The sequence below is a fragment of the Pieris rapae genome, chromosome 10 (assembly GCF_905147795.1).
Source record: "Pieris rapae chromosome 10, ilPieRapa1.1, whole genome shotgun sequence".
NCBI lineage: Eukaryota > Metazoa > Arthropoda > Insecta > Lepidoptera > Pieridae > Pieris > Pieris rapae.
In genome coordinates, this window is record NC_059518.1 from 9,565,285 (window position 1) to 9,582,190 (window position 16,906).

General features: G+C 34.0%; 1 protein-coding gene across 2 annotated transcripts; it reads left to right on the forward strand.

The window, feature by feature from the left end:
* Window positions 1–204: 204 nt before the first annotated feature.
* On the forward strand, window positions 205–16,319 carry LOC110996096. 2 transcript variants are annotated; one of them, XM_022263619.2, is made up of 6 exons: window positions 205–573; window positions 11,973–12,171; window positions 12,737–12,878; window positions 13,516–13,630; window positions 14,992–15,221; window positions 15,565–16,319. In XM_022263619.2, the coding sequence occupies exons 1-6, from the start codon at window positions 229–231 to the stop codon at window positions 15,842–15,844; spliced, it is 1,311 nt and encodes a 436-aa protein (XP_022119311.2). In that variant the 5' UTR covers window positions 205–228; the 3' UTR covers window positions 15,845–16,319. The 2 variants fall into 2 exon arrangements, with proteins under 2 accessions (XP_022119311.2, XP_022119312.2); XM_022263620.2 differs by having other exon boundaries at window positions 14,992–15,176.
* The last annotated feature ends 587 nt before the right edge of the window (window positions 16,320–16,906 follow it).

Genomic DNA, 16,906 nt, shown 5'->3' on the forward strand with positions numbered 1-16,906 from the left:
GACTTTTTCCTTTCGTAAATGTCGGAACCTTTTTGTATACACGTATTCCATATTTGGCTATATCTTTAATAAAATTAGTTCAATATATTTATTTTAGAATGAAAAAAAAACAGCATTAACTAGCACTTTCATCTGTATGTAATCCGCTTATAATTGAAGGGCCCAACATCAGGGCGTTTACCTTATGCACACAGGCCGGTTCAGTCGTGCGACCGGCGTGCTATCAACATGTTGCGTGTCGCGTTACTCCTGTGTCTAGTTACTATCACAATCGGCTTGACCACAGAAAAATCTTTCGCGGAGAGATTAGACAAACTCTATGAAAAATTAGAAAAGTTGACGGCGCCCAATTCAAAATTGGAACCAAATAAATTGTATGCAAAGTTAGATAGGTTTAATTCTCTATCACCTGATCATGCCTTGTCAGAGGATGAGGAGCTTCTCTCGGCTATGCAGCTTTGGGGGGGAATGAGTGAGGAGCAGTTACGGGGACTGGTCAGAGAGTTTCAGGAGATGAAAGAAGAGAGAAGTGAGAAGATCATTGAGGATTATAAAGACGACTGGACTGATGATGTAAGTGATAATTTTTACCTAGTATCTAAAATTGTTCACGCTTTGCAACGCAAATATAATTATTAATTATTTACTATACATTTCTTTTGCATAAGTTACCTTGAAAATATTTTTCTATATCACAACTGCGTGACTTTACACATCTTAAAATTAGAACAAAGTACAGAAGATAAACTAAATGTAAACTACATTATAACCGTACAGTCGGTATTATACTTATTAATATTACTTTTTCGAGTTTAAGGAAATAGCTAAAAAAAGAGCTGATTTATTCATTTATTTATAAAAGTTTACCACATCTAAAATGTATGATGATTGAAGTAAACATAAGTGTTCCAAAAAAACATATTAAAAATTAAAAAATACAATTAAAACGTATATAAAATAAAATATCAACCAACTAAAAACCAACAAGACAAATTATTTCGGTATACAAAGGTTTTATTTACCTTCTATTTTAATATTTCTAAAAATTCTAATTTAATATTAAAAAAATAATTTAAAACCAGAATTAGGATTATTCATCAGTGAAACAGAAAAAAATCCACACATCCATTTTCTAGATCTATCACGAAACACCACTAACACTCAAAACAGTGCTTGCTTAGCTTTATGGGTGGTCCGTAAACATTTTTTGTGTCTGCAGTCACTTACCTTAATAAACGATTCGTTCATTCCTTAAGAAAATACACAATTCCTCCCACTAACTAGCATTTGTCTAAACTATCACGGTTAAACGAAAAAGCATTTTTGGATGACTTGTGGAAGAGAAATCAAATCATAGGCAGGGAATGTAGCAAGCTAAGTTTTTTAAAACTCTTTCTAAATATTGTATCGTGTAGTAATAATTAATATTTTACATATTAAATAGTTTCGATAGAATTAAAGGAACCTAAAGTAAAATGACTGATGTAAATTAATAATCTTTAAATAAAATTGTATGTTAATTATTTTGAAAAGAGACCGATAAATTTCAGTATCTTAGAGCCCTAGTTAATATGTATAATTATTAATAAGCTAATATTATATTTTAACAGAAAATAACAAAACCTGACCGGACTGATCTGGTAGCCATAACAATACAATTAATAAACGAATGGATAATTAATAGGACATAAAAATGCCGCCTTATGAACAAGCCTTATTATCAAAACAAAAGAATCGTTATAACTCTTTGATAATTCGGCATTGTAGTCGATATAGATACGACGCTGAAATTCAATTATCTGGTTAGTAACAGGTAGAGGAAATGACTTTGTATCGCACGTGCGTTTACGTAAACACATGTTCTATTTAAAGTGCTATAAAAACTGTTATAAACTATTAATTTTTGTAACAAAAAAGTTCACTTCCGGACAAAACAGAAGTCTATTATTATCTATTTTAGGCGACCCAAGTATGTTTTCGATTCGTGCTTTGCCATCGACAGTTTTTTGTGTAAACATTCGTAATTTATGAGTTTTTGTAAGAAATATTCTTTACTTTAAATTATATAGGTCCTTACTATAAGCAATGCTTACGATGTTTTTTACGTTTAATCATAACACATTAAATGCATTTAAAAACCAAGCTTTACTAACTAATAATCAAAATTAAAAATTATTATATAATTAAGGTTAGGTTCAAGAAAAGAGCATAACAATTCTTAAAAGGCCGGCAACGCACTCTCGAGCCCTCTGGCATTGACAGTGTCCATGGGCGGCGCGGTATGACTTTTGAACGGAATCTTTGCTTCTAAATAGACAACGTTATGGTACTTTAATATTCAGTTTGGATTTATATTTTAAGATTAAAATAATAACAGTTCTACCGTTTATTGCATAATTTTTGATAATACTAGCCTAACAGGGCTCTGTAATATTAGTAAATGTTAAATTATTGAAATTAAGCTCGCTTAATACGCCGGTAATAAAACCGAAGCGTCGTACTTAAGAAGGCCCATAACTTCTGGAATGTGGATGATTCTATACTATTTGTAATTAAAGTGTAGGCTTAACATTTAACATTTACTTAAGCAAAGATCATAGCTAAATTCTATGAACTTATGATTGTAACAGTTTCATCATGGACGTCAAGGCAGAATGCGAAATTCCACTTGTATTCGTCGTTCAACACAACATCCATACAACTAAGCGATTTAAAGCAGTTTTTACTAGCAGACCTATATGGAATCAGCTGCCTACTAAAGTATTTCCGAACCGTCGGGCTCGTTACAGAGCGTACCAATTCTTTATATGCCGGCAATGCACTTGCAAGCACCGAGTGTCCATGTGCGGCGGGCGGTAACTCATTATCAGGCGAGGCTCCTGTTCGTTTTGCCCCTGTTATATATCTGTGACATACATGTCTACACTATAATATTTATATGCAGTAAAAAAATGGAAAAGATAAGAAAATTCTATCCCGAATGTTCTATTTCAAATAGGATTAAAAATATTATCGTTTTTATATGTATAAAAGATAAAAAAAAATTAAAGGCAAACATTACTCAATGAGAAAAAAAACAATGTCTCATATTTTATAGAAACTAAAGTATAATTGATGCCAATGTGTGAGGGGAGCAACTGTGGATGTCTAGACCTAACTCGTTATCGACCTAAGTCATACAATTCTCTATATGTACTAATTCAATAGTTAATTCAGAATTATTATTACGAAAATATCTTATTTTTTCTGTACAATTAATTATTAGTTAAAATAAAAATAATTGACAGTAGAAAAAAGAAAAGAAATAAAGGTATCTTTCGTTCTTTATTTATAGATTTATAAAAATAGTTTCGAAGAGTAAAGATTATCCGGCATGATTGTGAGGATCTTCTAAAAATATAACAAAATATTTAGACTTGTTCTAATTTATGAGTTAATTAGTCGTCTGGTTTAATAAAGCGTGACTATGAAACTTTGGCTTTAATCCTAATTATAAGCTTTGTTCGTTTGAATTGCAAAGCCACTGTGGAATTTAGCTAACAAGTGAACAGTGATCTTTTAGGGTTGTCAACATAACTGAACGATACACAAAGTTTAACCGTGATATAGGATGTAACTTTCTGCAGTAATCTTTCTTTACACATCTAATATATAAAATTATCGCGTCTCCATAATTCTCGGATAATTTTTATCCAAAAACTCCTCCAAATAGGTGGACCGATTTTCGTGAAATTCTGTGTCCTTAACGGTTTTCCTAAATTTTTTAAGCTATTGCATAGATTATGTCGCAGGCGTTGTGCGCAGCCACCGAATCAAGCAATTCCGTAACGAAAATAAATCTTACACACGATGTCGTAATATAGGTTCGGCTAATAAGCGTTAGAGCGGGACAGAATGCATACTGCGTATTCACATCTCTCTAACGTAGCATAAGCGCGGCCGGTGAAGCAGGTCCGTTCGAGCGAATGTTAAACGTAGAGAGAGAGTCCATTGTTCTAAATCTCTTATTAATTCTTATTTATTTACTTTCTTAATTCAGTTAACAACCTAGAAGTTAATGTATAAGTTTATAATCTTATACTCGCATATTCCACACGAAAAGCTCCAAGACTTTGCAGTACAGTTCTGAAAAGTAATTTTCTCTTTTTGGTACCCTATCGATTTGCGCTACTCACTGGCGGTTGGCTAACTTGTCGTATATTCGTTAGGGCGAGATAAATTTAACTATTAAAATCGTGATTTACTGATATCGCCGACACAAAATTGGCTGCTAAGTCGTGTCTGTTCATTTGAGATATTCATATTGTCATGTTTGAGTCGTAAATAATTCAAAAGCTTGTAATATTATATAAATAGCTATTATTACCGATTGAGCAAGCTTTAAAGATTGCTGCTGACTTGTGATTTACCTTCACACAAGGGAAACTAGACTTTATAAAAGAGACTTACTTGAGTTAGATATTTACAAGAATTCAGACATCTAATAGGGAGAATTAATAATGAAATATAATCAAAGTCTTTATCCATTAATTAATGAGGTTATATAATCCCTATTCTAGTAACCCACAAAAAAGGTGCTCAAATAAATCAAAATTTAAATTCTCCAACATTTATATTATATAATCGGCTTATAATATTGTTGAGCGGGTTAAAAGTAATTTACATCTGATTTAGTGGTCCAACTCCTAAAGGTAGTGTAAACTATACTTAAAGCCAGGGGAGAGGGATAAGGAGTAAGTTCGCTCGACTTCCTATACCCAAATTATGACGATGTCCCGACGTTCCTTGGAAGTACCACTTTTTGACTTATCAAAATTTCCTTACAATTTGGACAACTTAGTTTTTTTTGCTAAAATAAAGACAACTACTTAAAATATGTAAAAGAAGGGATATATAACATGAATTAGTATATTAAATTTATATTAGTTCTTCAAATAGGCCGGAGGAGTAAATTTTACCTATTGTTCATGCTATATAACTATCAGACAATATAGAGAGTTACATGCACATTGTAACCCGTTTGGATAACTTTTGGAAACAAATGAGAGTAATCCACAAATACAAGCTAACCAATATTTTGTCTGTGGCAATGCGCTTTGCGTGAAGCTAAATCAAACAAAAAAAACTACCCACAAATTTTTCATCTCGAAGAGAGTATAGTAACTACAAAGTATCAATGCTAATTATCAAAAAATGGATATGTAATCGGGGGAAATACCCGTGCATTGCTAGAGAGTTAAGCCATCTGCACGTACGATCATATTACACAATTCTTCGAGGTTGTCTTTAAACGGAAGATATTTATGTCATATGTCAATATTGGTTAAATTATTGTATGTAGCGTACTGCACAAATGTCTCGGATAGTGGCTCCCAATCACCAGCTTCTTCATTTGGCCAAATTCAGCGAAGGTTTGATTTACTAATCTCTAATGTATTACTGATCGGCTTGATTATCTCTATCTCCATATTCTATCATGGAGAGTGTTCTGAAGATTTTTTTGGGCTGATCCTTCCAGCCTCGTTTCAACAACTTAACAGTCGTATTAACACAAAATATGTGTGCGCTCGTTGTCTAGTTACTTATGTAACCTGCTTTGTATGATTTGTAAGATAACTAAGTGTAGATAAATAAATAATACAAATTCTTAACAGGCCGGTAACGCATTCGCGAGCCTTCTGCAATCGAGAGTGTTCATGGTCGGCGGTATCACTTTAGGTAGGCCTTCTGCCCGTTTGCCCTGTTGCCTGTTGCCTGTTCTATAAAATAATAATAAATAAAATATTATTTCGCATTCAGAGTTATTATGATCTAAATGAAAATTTTCCTATTTTTACGAATGCTGTTTTATAAATTATGCATATTTTGAATAATAATAATTAATATTTTTTTATAATAAATTGAGTTTAAATAAAATGCGATTTTCATCATCTAAGTCCATAGTATGATCAGTCGCTCCAACTTTAAAGGACGTCTTGGTAGCGGTGACATCATAATTCTAAGAACTGAGATATGTACAAATAATGATAATAGTATTGACTGTGTAATTGGTATGGTTATGATCATTTAATATCACATACATAATAACGTGAGAAATGCATACAATTTTGTTCCTTGTATTTTCTAAAATTAAACAAAAGGAACTTATAAAATATAATAAGAATAACATTAAGTATGTGTATTTAATATTAGAACACACACATTACAATCCGACGGAGTCCTCTTCCAACTTTATCGTTTGTCTCTCATCTTCGATACTATTTGGAATGTATCCCCGCTATCTATTTTATTTCATCTTCGCAAGAATCTGGTGGGCCTCCTCTCTTTTTGCTTCTTTTTGATCCATCTGTCATTCCAAACGCAGGCAATGAACCGCCCACTTCTTCTTGCGTCTTTATCTTTATCCAAACGCCAATTTGAATCAAAGAAAAAAAAATATAGAGTGGCCAATTTCACTAACTTTTTTGAGTTTGTTACGTTTCTTATTTTTTTTAATGCTTCGTATCGCACTGTTTTTCAGATTGTCTTTAATTTTCAAGTGAATACTAGAACGCTCCATAGTCTCTTGGTATACTCCAAAAAGATAAAGCATCATATTTAAAATTAACATATTGTTTATAATTACCGCTTACCCGCTCTACGCCCTTGACTGAACTGGTGGTAAATGTAAATTTACGATTAATTTAATTTGTTTTTCTTGACGTTCATTAGTGTACCTAAATGAATAAAGTTATTTTGATTTGATTTGAATACATCAACCGACGAACATAGGCTCCACCATCACGTGAATGACAAGGCTATGCAACTCCATGACACCACGGGCCTAGTGAGAAGACTGAAAAGGACAAAACCATTTGCACTAGTAATTAGTGTTAGTGCACTTTAGTCTTCAGTCCTAAAAAGTTATATTAGATTGTAATTTTTTGTTTCCTAGTAATAGGTACACATGTATTTTAAAAAAATGTATTAGCTTTTATTACTCCAGCATAAAAAAACAGACAAAATGTTTTTTTAGATAAAATTGTCGCGATTTTATATATGTGGGTCAAGTTGAGCGCAAGTTATCGTGAACAACAATAATCAAAGCAATTATTATTTATTGTGGGAATCTCAAACATACACTGCTCTGAAACAGGAAAATGCAATAGATATTTTATTTTTTTGCATACCTATCTAATTAAACTATCTATTTTATCAAATTGCTGTACATCTGTATATATTACTTTAGTTGCTAGGTGTGCGGCTCTTAATCTTTAACGCCCAAACCCAATAACCTACCTCAATCCATTTCTGACTATCTGAGATGGACAAATGATGAAATGGAATAGCGCATCGATGGATTGTAATAGCCTTCTGTCGATACAAGCTATCCATGGTATGTCGGATCGGTGTATGTGGTGTACCTTTGTATGAAAATGACAGTTCAACTGTGCCAATATCCTTACTTAAGATTTTAACTTACACCAGTTTTTAAAATAATTAAAAAGCTGTTTGATATGTTTTAAACATAGAAATGTTAAAATATATATATTGTGTATATGTATAATTTAATATTATTTGTACAGTTTTATTTACATTATTTGGTTTGAATTGATTATCGATATATTAGATTGCATTCTATCCGTCAATGAATAAAATACAGAAATCAATCAGGGTTCAATACAATCAATTTATTTATTAACTCTTCGTGCGTTTCTGCAAGTCTTTAATTTTAAGGCCATCCCTCTTACTGAGTTTTTCTATTAGTTTTAATTTTTTATTTAAGCTTTTTAGGCGATACCGCTTTGGACACTGCAAGAAGGCACGAATGCGTTGTTGGATTTATAAACTAAGTACTCTAAATGTCTCTCGAAAACCATACCTGTTATATGTATATATTACTCTTAATGTGTACAACAATTGTATTGAAATTATTGACGTCCAATCCGCTATGACCCTGTTTTCACCGCAGAGCTCCAAGAAGCAATTAGCTGGCCGTTTGTTTGTCGGCGTGTTTAATGTTGAGATAACCCGTAATCTTTGTAATTATTGCTAATGTTTAACCGATTAGCTATCTCTCACACTTATTCAACGTTAATGTAATTATTTAAGATCAGAAACGTAGAGGCTTATTTAAAAAATCTGCTATAAATAATTTAGATTGCAATGTTCAGTATTTTGTTTCGCTTTTGTGAGAACCTCATTATTTTTTACTTCTGTCATCATTCTGAACATTCAACAGTAGCTAGAATCCAGGAAAGAAAGTTAAACACTGTGTGACAGTGTAGACTACACAGTATTAACAAACTAATATATAACAATTTTTAGTTTAGAATATTGTTAATACTGTATATTTATTTATGTATTACCACTTCGTTACATTACACATTAAACATAATTAAATGAAAAGGACGGCAACTGGCGGCCTTATCGCTTTAGAGCGATTTCTTCCAAGCAACAGCGGGTATATTTGTGTGGTGGAAATTTATTTTAAAAGTGACACGTATAAAAACTACCGTATGGACTTTTTACTATGTGATAATTAGATTAATTCTAAAATTAACATCATTTAAGCTAATAACATCTAATTATCTACTTAATTATATACACACTTTAATTGTGTTGGACAAAGACGCAAATTTGGTTATAAACAATTGCATCAAACGTTAAACAATTCATTTCAATTGTAAGATTTGAAGATAAAAACATTGCTTCATTTCAAAAGTTTAAACAAGTCTTGGGTAACGTAGGTTGTATGTGGGATTTATGAAAATCATTTATTTTATCGCATAGGTGAGGTCAACTATGACAAACGTTTCGTTGATGAATACATTGCAAGCTTGCAACATACAATACTAAACCAAAGGCCGATTTAAAGGGTAAACCCGATATTAAGAAGAATTTAATTTAAAGTCACAGTGTGTTTTCGTCAAAGGACATATTAAATTATTTTTTTAATTGATATTCACGTGAAATTTATTTGTATTAAAATTTCTTTATTCACAAAAATCTGAATGTATACGTACCTCTGTATACACAAGGTACACAATATTGCTACTGTTAACGCACTCTGCGAACTTATAAAGATGTCGATAACACTATCGATATCGATAAACGCAACGTATTACATGTTTTCATTAATATATTTATAAAATTAAAGACTTAGCTGGCAGCATAATGCTATCTTAGGCTTGAGGCCATGGGTACCTCCGAAAGGGTGCGTTCGAACCTACCTCCAGATGCTGCATTGATGACAATGCTTGTAGGATCAGTACAGAAGCCGTTGATTTAACCAAAAATCAAGTTATGGCTGAAAAAGACCGACGCAGGAATGTGAGGGAGACATAAAGGATTAGATCGCGAATAAATAAAAATACTAAAATTAAAGAAATTTTAATAATTTATTTACAAAAATACATACACTATCTTTACTGTACTACATATATGATAATGTCTAAATTATATTAAACACATAATTTACACGACACCACTACTGTGAAGTCACTCTGCGAACATATATGATTCATAGATCTGACGGAGACAGCTTTCATTAGGCGCGAGACTTTTTTAAAGTCCCGTTTTGTTTCTAATCTATTATTTCCCACCCAAGACATATAATATTGGGGACATTAAGGGATAGTAGAGATAGATTCTATTTTCATGCGGAGTCGAAACAGACGACTTACTTTTTTAAAGCAAGTTGGTTTAAGTTAAGCATGTTGGTTGTAGTTCTTCACTATGTCGAATTAGATAGCTACTGTAGTATTTCCGAGCTAATTTGACTTAGGGTACTTTTAAGGAAAGAGCGTACCAATTTTTATAGGCCGCCAACGCACTTGCGAGCCTTCAGGCTATGAGAGGGGCCATGAGAGGCGGTATCACTTAACATCAGATTAGTCTCCTGTCAGTTTGTTTCTATAAAAAAACTTGGCAATTAAAACGAGTATCGGACAATTTCTTGCCAGTTCTTATCACTTTTGATTTGGGAACAGATAGTAAATGTAATAAATCTTCCTTTTTAATATTGACAATCAGTTCAAAGATATGTATAAAATTAATATATCGATAATTTTGATTTGTTTCTTTTACAAAAATTCCGCAAATGTCTATCAAAATATTGTGCAGAAGATTAAAAACAATAAAACATTTATCGACCATAAAATTAAATTATCATAAACAGGCTTTTAACATAACTGAAGTCGTAAAAATAAAACCATAGATCAAAGACTTTTTATTGCTATCATTCGAGACCATGCAATCATATTTTTATTATTTCTTGAGTGTCTATTGAAGTGGTTGTACAAAATTAAAATCTGAGCTTATTATATTATGGAGATTGGATAATATGTGTGAAATTTCGTAGTTTAATTACGATAAAGTTTGAAATTCCCGAGTCTCCAGACAATGATACATGGTTTGTCGAAGATAACTGTACTGTGTCCTTGGGAATGAACCCACCAGAGACTATTCAAAGATATGTTAATAAAAACAGAACTTTATAACTTGAAATTGATTAAATTGCTATCCAATAATTCCTTACACGTCTGAGTCATTCCACTCCATACATCCAGGAATAACTTCTGTGCGTGCGAGCGCGTCTGTTTCTTTTCAACATTCATTTGTATGCTTATTGGTTGTGAGTGTGACTTACTAATTACAGGGATTGTGAGATTTTCAATTTTGTATAAGGGCAACTTATAAATAATACAGCCGATGTAATAGACATACCTACTTATATATGTATCTTTACGAGTCAGTATTAGCCTAGTAGCTTTAGATTCGGCTCTCTTCCTGAAGGTCGTAGGTTCGATCCCGAACGGTGAAGGAAAACATCAAAAGGATACCGGTAAATCTTAGAACCATAAAGTTGAGTTACCTTAAACTAAAGAAATAACACAGAGTAGTAGGGTGTGAAGAGGCACCAACCTGCCACCACTGTGTCGGAGACAGCCCGGATGACGCCCAGCATACGCTGAGAGACTGCCCAGCATGGGACGTGGAAAGGGGACCGTTGTTGGATGCACTCCAGGGCGAGGACGCAACACTTCCAAATGTATTGAAGGTTTTAGTGAGCGCGAGAAATGACGGCCCGTGGAAAATATTTTATAATTTCTGCGAGGCGGTCATGAAAATAAAAGAAGAGGCGGAAAGGACCAGGGAGCTTTGTCCCGATGCCCATCCGCGACGGCGAAGAAAACCGCAGGCCCGTCGCATAAACGCGCGACGCGCTCACCAAATTCTCGCCGCCTAAAAAGTGCCTAAGCGGGGAGCAGGGGTCCATGCGTCTAAAAGAAGGGATGATGACCCATCCCTGCAAGTACTGGACCCGATCTCCCCTAGCTATTTGTAAATGCGTATGGCCCGGTCTGTGAAAGATGCTTGCTGTGTCAAGCATCCTCACAAATCAACAATGGGCGGGAAGAGGCGGACGCAACCGCCGCATCGCGTGTTGGGAAGCGGATAAGGCTCTGCTGTTACCGCATCCCGCATAAGGCGATTGTTGGTGGCACCTTGGGGTTTTAGTGGGTATGCACAATGGCGAGTCCCACATAATCCTTCTGCACCAAGCAGTCGCGCCGCGGAAGGATATGCGCAAAGCATTTCCCCAAGTAAAAAAAAAAAAAAAAAAAAAAAAAAAAAGAAATAACACAGTTAAAATGTAATCTCCAACAATCAAATATTTACAATTTTCATAACCTACATAGTAATACTAAAAATAATTAGAAATTAAGAAAAATAAAATAGTCACAAATTTAAAAAGTTTTAAACGCTGGCAGTATTTATTGATTACTTCTTCGTTGAGGGAGAAAAGCACCAGTCTTCCAGGCGCCAACTTGAAACTTTGATTAGCGCCCTGTGTACTTGAACAAAATGGATCTTGGAAGATAGACTCTTATATTTAAGTCATTTATTATTTTTCCTCAGTGGCTGGCCCAGCTCCTTTGCTTGTGAGAGAAATACAATATTATTCATAAGTCATAATATTTTTCTAGGACGATGGAGATTATGCAAACGACGACGCTGAAGAATGGGACCCCATCGAAGACGAGATCAGTTCCACCACAAAACCGCTCCTCAACCTTGGTGTGACCCCCTCAGCGTTCACTCGTTTGGACGGATACAGACACACTATTGTGTCTGCTGTAGATCCGATTGCTGCTACTAATGAGAGGCCTAGGATTTTGGACGATTGTAAGTTTCGTATTTTCATTGATGTATCCAAAAAATCCCATCTTACGAAACCCGGTGCATTTTAAAATGCTAAGCATCGTAGAAAATTAATTTATATATTTGCAATTAAGATACTTAATAACCAGGTTGATTGCCCCAATGTTTTAACAAAATTTTATATTTCATGTAACCTCTAGATATCCCATTTGACACATCATTCCATTTGTCTATCCTCTCCAGAGTTTCACCCTTCATACTTAAAAATCGATTTTCGTTTAGTTTATATAATGGTGGAGTCTAGGTTGGTTTAGATTAACAATCAGTCAGGCAGATGGCGCTGCAGTTGGTACTATCATACTTTGTTTAATATCCTAATCGCTTGAAATATCATGCAGGCCAACGTTTGTTGGATTCGCTAGTAAATAAATAAATAAATATACTACTAAGCAACGACTTAAATTTTGCTAACATAAAAAAGCGGTCTTTGAGTGACGCCTGCAATTAGACATTTCAGACATATTGATTTATATAACAAATTAATTTTTGACTAAACCAATATTCAAATTGTACTACATATATATTTCAGCACAAGCAACCCCTGAAGAGCGACGAGAAATCCGAAAAGCCGTAATAACAAATATGGGTACCGTTGTGCGTGCGGCCAAGTGTCTAATTCCTCAACCAAGATGGCTCACAGTTAGAAAACTAGCGCCTGCGGCAGATACTGTGTATGTATATTTAAAACTAGTAAATCTTCTATGAATCATTCTAGATATTAGTGGAAGTCGCAAATTACACATTGTTATCGTGAACAGTCATACAGATCGTTCCAACGAAAAATCATTTTATTTTTTGAGGTTAATATATAACATAAATATGGCTTCCTCTTGTTTTTTTTAATTTGTAGTTAGTTAATTTCTTGTATTAAGTACTTAATATGTAATTTTGTTTACCTTATATTTAATTCGTGTTTGCTTTTTTTTAATTCGTCTGTAAATTTTATTTACTAATTTCTCTTACTTACTTATTATTTCTAAATTTAGGGTCGCCTGTTAGGCAGGAGTGTTTGGACATTGGACATTTTGGGTTCGGTTATTTCGTTTGTAGAGACACCTATAAGCGGTACCTACAAATCACTACGATGACTTATACTCGGAAATGCAAAGGAAATTATTTAGGTTTAGGATGTGTACAACTTCTTCACGTGGAGACGGGTTCCTTCAGGCCTTTCAGTGATTTAACTCATACTATCCTTCTTCCACAAGTTTTACTGTTAGAAAAACATAGAAAAAATGTATTTATGGCTTAGGTACATTGAACAAAAATTTCGAATGTTTAAGTTCATTTATGATTTGTTTAAAACAGGTACATGCCACCATGTGTGCAGCTACATCGCTGCGCGCCAGATTCTGGTTGCTGTTACAATGAGGCAGAGGTCTGCGCACCCGTCGATGGGAAATATGTCGCTATATCTTTCTTTGTAAGTTTCTACATTTTGCTTTTGCACACATTATGTATATACTCGATTATAACGGCACTGAAAATGGTATGCTTCAGCAGTACGGCTGACATCTGACCGGCTTACAGAGCGCCTTCACGATTTTGCTAAGCAGTTGCTCATAAAGGACACAGGACTACACATAGTTATGTGTAGTCCTCATATATTGTCTAAGTTTTTTAACCTAAACTATTACAATTTTAGTCGTACATGATATTTTTTTACAGAAAAATACAATCTAAATCATGGTTTATTACAATTGAATCTTTATTTTACTTTTATAATATTCATGTATTGTATACATAACCTGAAATAGAAAAGAAGTTGGTGTGGTGGAAACACTAAATGGACACAGTGTTTCTGTCCACCAGGACGTCGAACATATTTAAATAATTAACTTATATACTAGTGACATATACACTATAACATTATATTAGTATTAATGTAATAATAGCAGTTTTATCAGCAGCGCGACAAATATATATAAAATAATTCGTCAGCTTGTTTTTTTATGTGGCTTAACTTAAACTATCTAATACCCCAACTGCTACTGTCTAATAACTGCCCGTTATTCAATAAAAAAAATATTAGCCACAATAGCATAGTCTAGTGTAGCGATAGTTCTCTCAGCAGAGACGTTTGTTCTCGAAGTACAGAGCCGATTATTTATTTATATTTATTTATTTATCCTTTATTGCCTTATACAAAAACACACATAACAAAAATAAAAAATAAAAAAAACACAGTAACAAAAGATATAAGGCAAAGGGCGGCCTTATCGCTTACAAGCGATTTCTTCCAGGCAACCCTAATGAGAAACACAACATTAAAGAAAAACCATCAGAGGGTAGAGTACAAAAAAAATCAATTAACAAAAGCAACAAAAAAACAAAAAAACTAAAAACTTAAACTTAAAACATGCGTTACTATAACTAATTGAATATTCGATTATCTGTTACAGCTTGAAAAAGTGCTCGAGTAGAAGGCATTTACTTTTTCTGTTTGCAATTACTATAATAAGCACCGCTATACAGTGTTTAACAATTTCCCTTTCATCTTTTTATGTGTCAAGCATTTTTATATCGCTTGTCTTGCTTGTATATTACGTACTATCCTAGTAATATCGTTGTTTTATTTTTCCTGAAAAAAAAAAATAGATTTTGCTTTTATGACTTTGTTCCCCGGAGCAAGCGTTATGTTAGGTTTAGATACGTAGGTTAACTTCTAACGTTCTATACCGATCAGCTGATTGCTATAAGTCGACTGTAAAAGAGCGAACTATATGTTTAGTGATACATTATGTCTAGAGAGAGCAATTTTAATAATTTATTCTTATTTTTCAGCTAAGCAAAGCGGATGGTAATCTCACAGCATCGCGTATATTATTTTTCAACCATACACGATGTGCATGCGTTTCTAAAGACACCCTACAAAGCACTGCTCGCACGAGAATCGACCGAGTCTCTTACGACGAAAGACGCGAATCCAAGGAGAGACAGAACGATTGGAGAGCTACTGAAGAGCCAAGGTTAGAGAGAGACGAAGAACAGACGTCTCCGCCACAAATGCGGAGGTAATTATTTCTTTATTACTCAGAGGCTACTGAATCTTTCAGAATTGTGTCGTAGTGTTCTATGTTGTTTTTGGCTCATATACCAATAGCGCTGAAGCCTTTTCTGTCAGATTTCTTTGTATCTGTTCCGTGATCATTTCTCTTAGGAAAGTAGGTGATCCACCCTTCTGTGCCTGGCACACACCGTCGACTGTTTCTGTTCTCACGATGTTTTCCTCCGCCGTATGAGTAAGTGTTAAATTCAAACATAGACACAAAGTTGCACAGTGGGAATCGTAACCGCGTCCCCAAAGCTTATTTAGCTCATGGATTACCAATTTCTTAACGAAAGTTCGTCTTTCAGATGCACATGTCCTCGCCTGTTCCGAAGTCAAATAACAGATGGCGCCTGCTATTGTGTTTGTGATTGGCCCGACGCGACGCGGCGTCGCGAGTGTCTCTCTCTGGCACGTGGACGTGAGCACTTTGGCCTAAGAGACAGAGTATGCGTCGCACAGGGAAATTGCAACGCGCCAACTTGCGAATATGGCGCCTATGAAAGGCATTCAGGCAGATGTCCCTTGAGAAGGTATAAGCGAAGATTTCACGTGAGAAGTCGTTACAACCCAGAGAAAGCTGTGTGATCTTTGGTACATTGTGGAGCCAATCGGGAAAATAATAAATAAATCGCCAATGTTTGGGCTGTTTGTAAATGTATTTAAAAGTTTAATTTAAACTGAGATTCTACTTTTTTTATCACAGCGTGCGTCATAGGAAGCCATAAATAAAATTTATACAATTACTAAAGAATTGTGAAATTTATACACAATTGATATTTATGATTTTTGTTCATTGTATTGTGCCATATTGAAGGAAATTTAGACTACCTTCTGGATACACTGAACTACAACGTCACAATTTTAACGCTAAACATGCGTAGTCCAGTCGCTAGTGTTAGTTTGTATTGAAATAAATGTTAGCCCAAAGAATGTCGTTCTCGCACTGAATATAACATGAAGGTACTTTTATATATACTTTTCTGCATAATATTTGATATACATATGTATTCTAGCATAAGTTCATTATAAGTTGTAAATAAATATTTAAGTTTGTATCATTTCAATTATATTCAACTACAACGTATCCATAGTAATTTCTATGGTTGGTTAAATTTGATAATGCACAGGATGCTGGAAAACCTTTAGAACAGTAATGATGATACTAGGGTTGCCTGGAAGAGATCGCTTGTTAGCGATAAGGCCGCCCGTTGCATCCCTTGTAATTTATATATACTGTGTTATTTGTATTTCTTTAGCAACGAAGTGTAAATAAATAAATAAATAAATAAATAAATAAATGATAAAGCGATTCTCAACCCAGACATAATACGATCCCTAGGACACTTGAAATTTTTATTGTAAATACACCTGCAAATCGTGACGAAACCGTCATGTTAGGTTAGTAGTAGTTAGTATATCTTTTAGGAAAAAACCCAAGAAAAAAAAATATAGCCTGTACCTGAATACTATGACAAGGATTGGATTAAGTTTATGTTGTTATATTTAATACTAGTACAATACCTATGCCGTAGTGAAGGCCTCCAAAGTCCAAATTCTTCCTCTCTCATCTTCACTACAAGAAAACGCGAGATACTAGTTTTAAATTTCATAACTTATTACGGAACTAATTACACTTTTGAATAAACG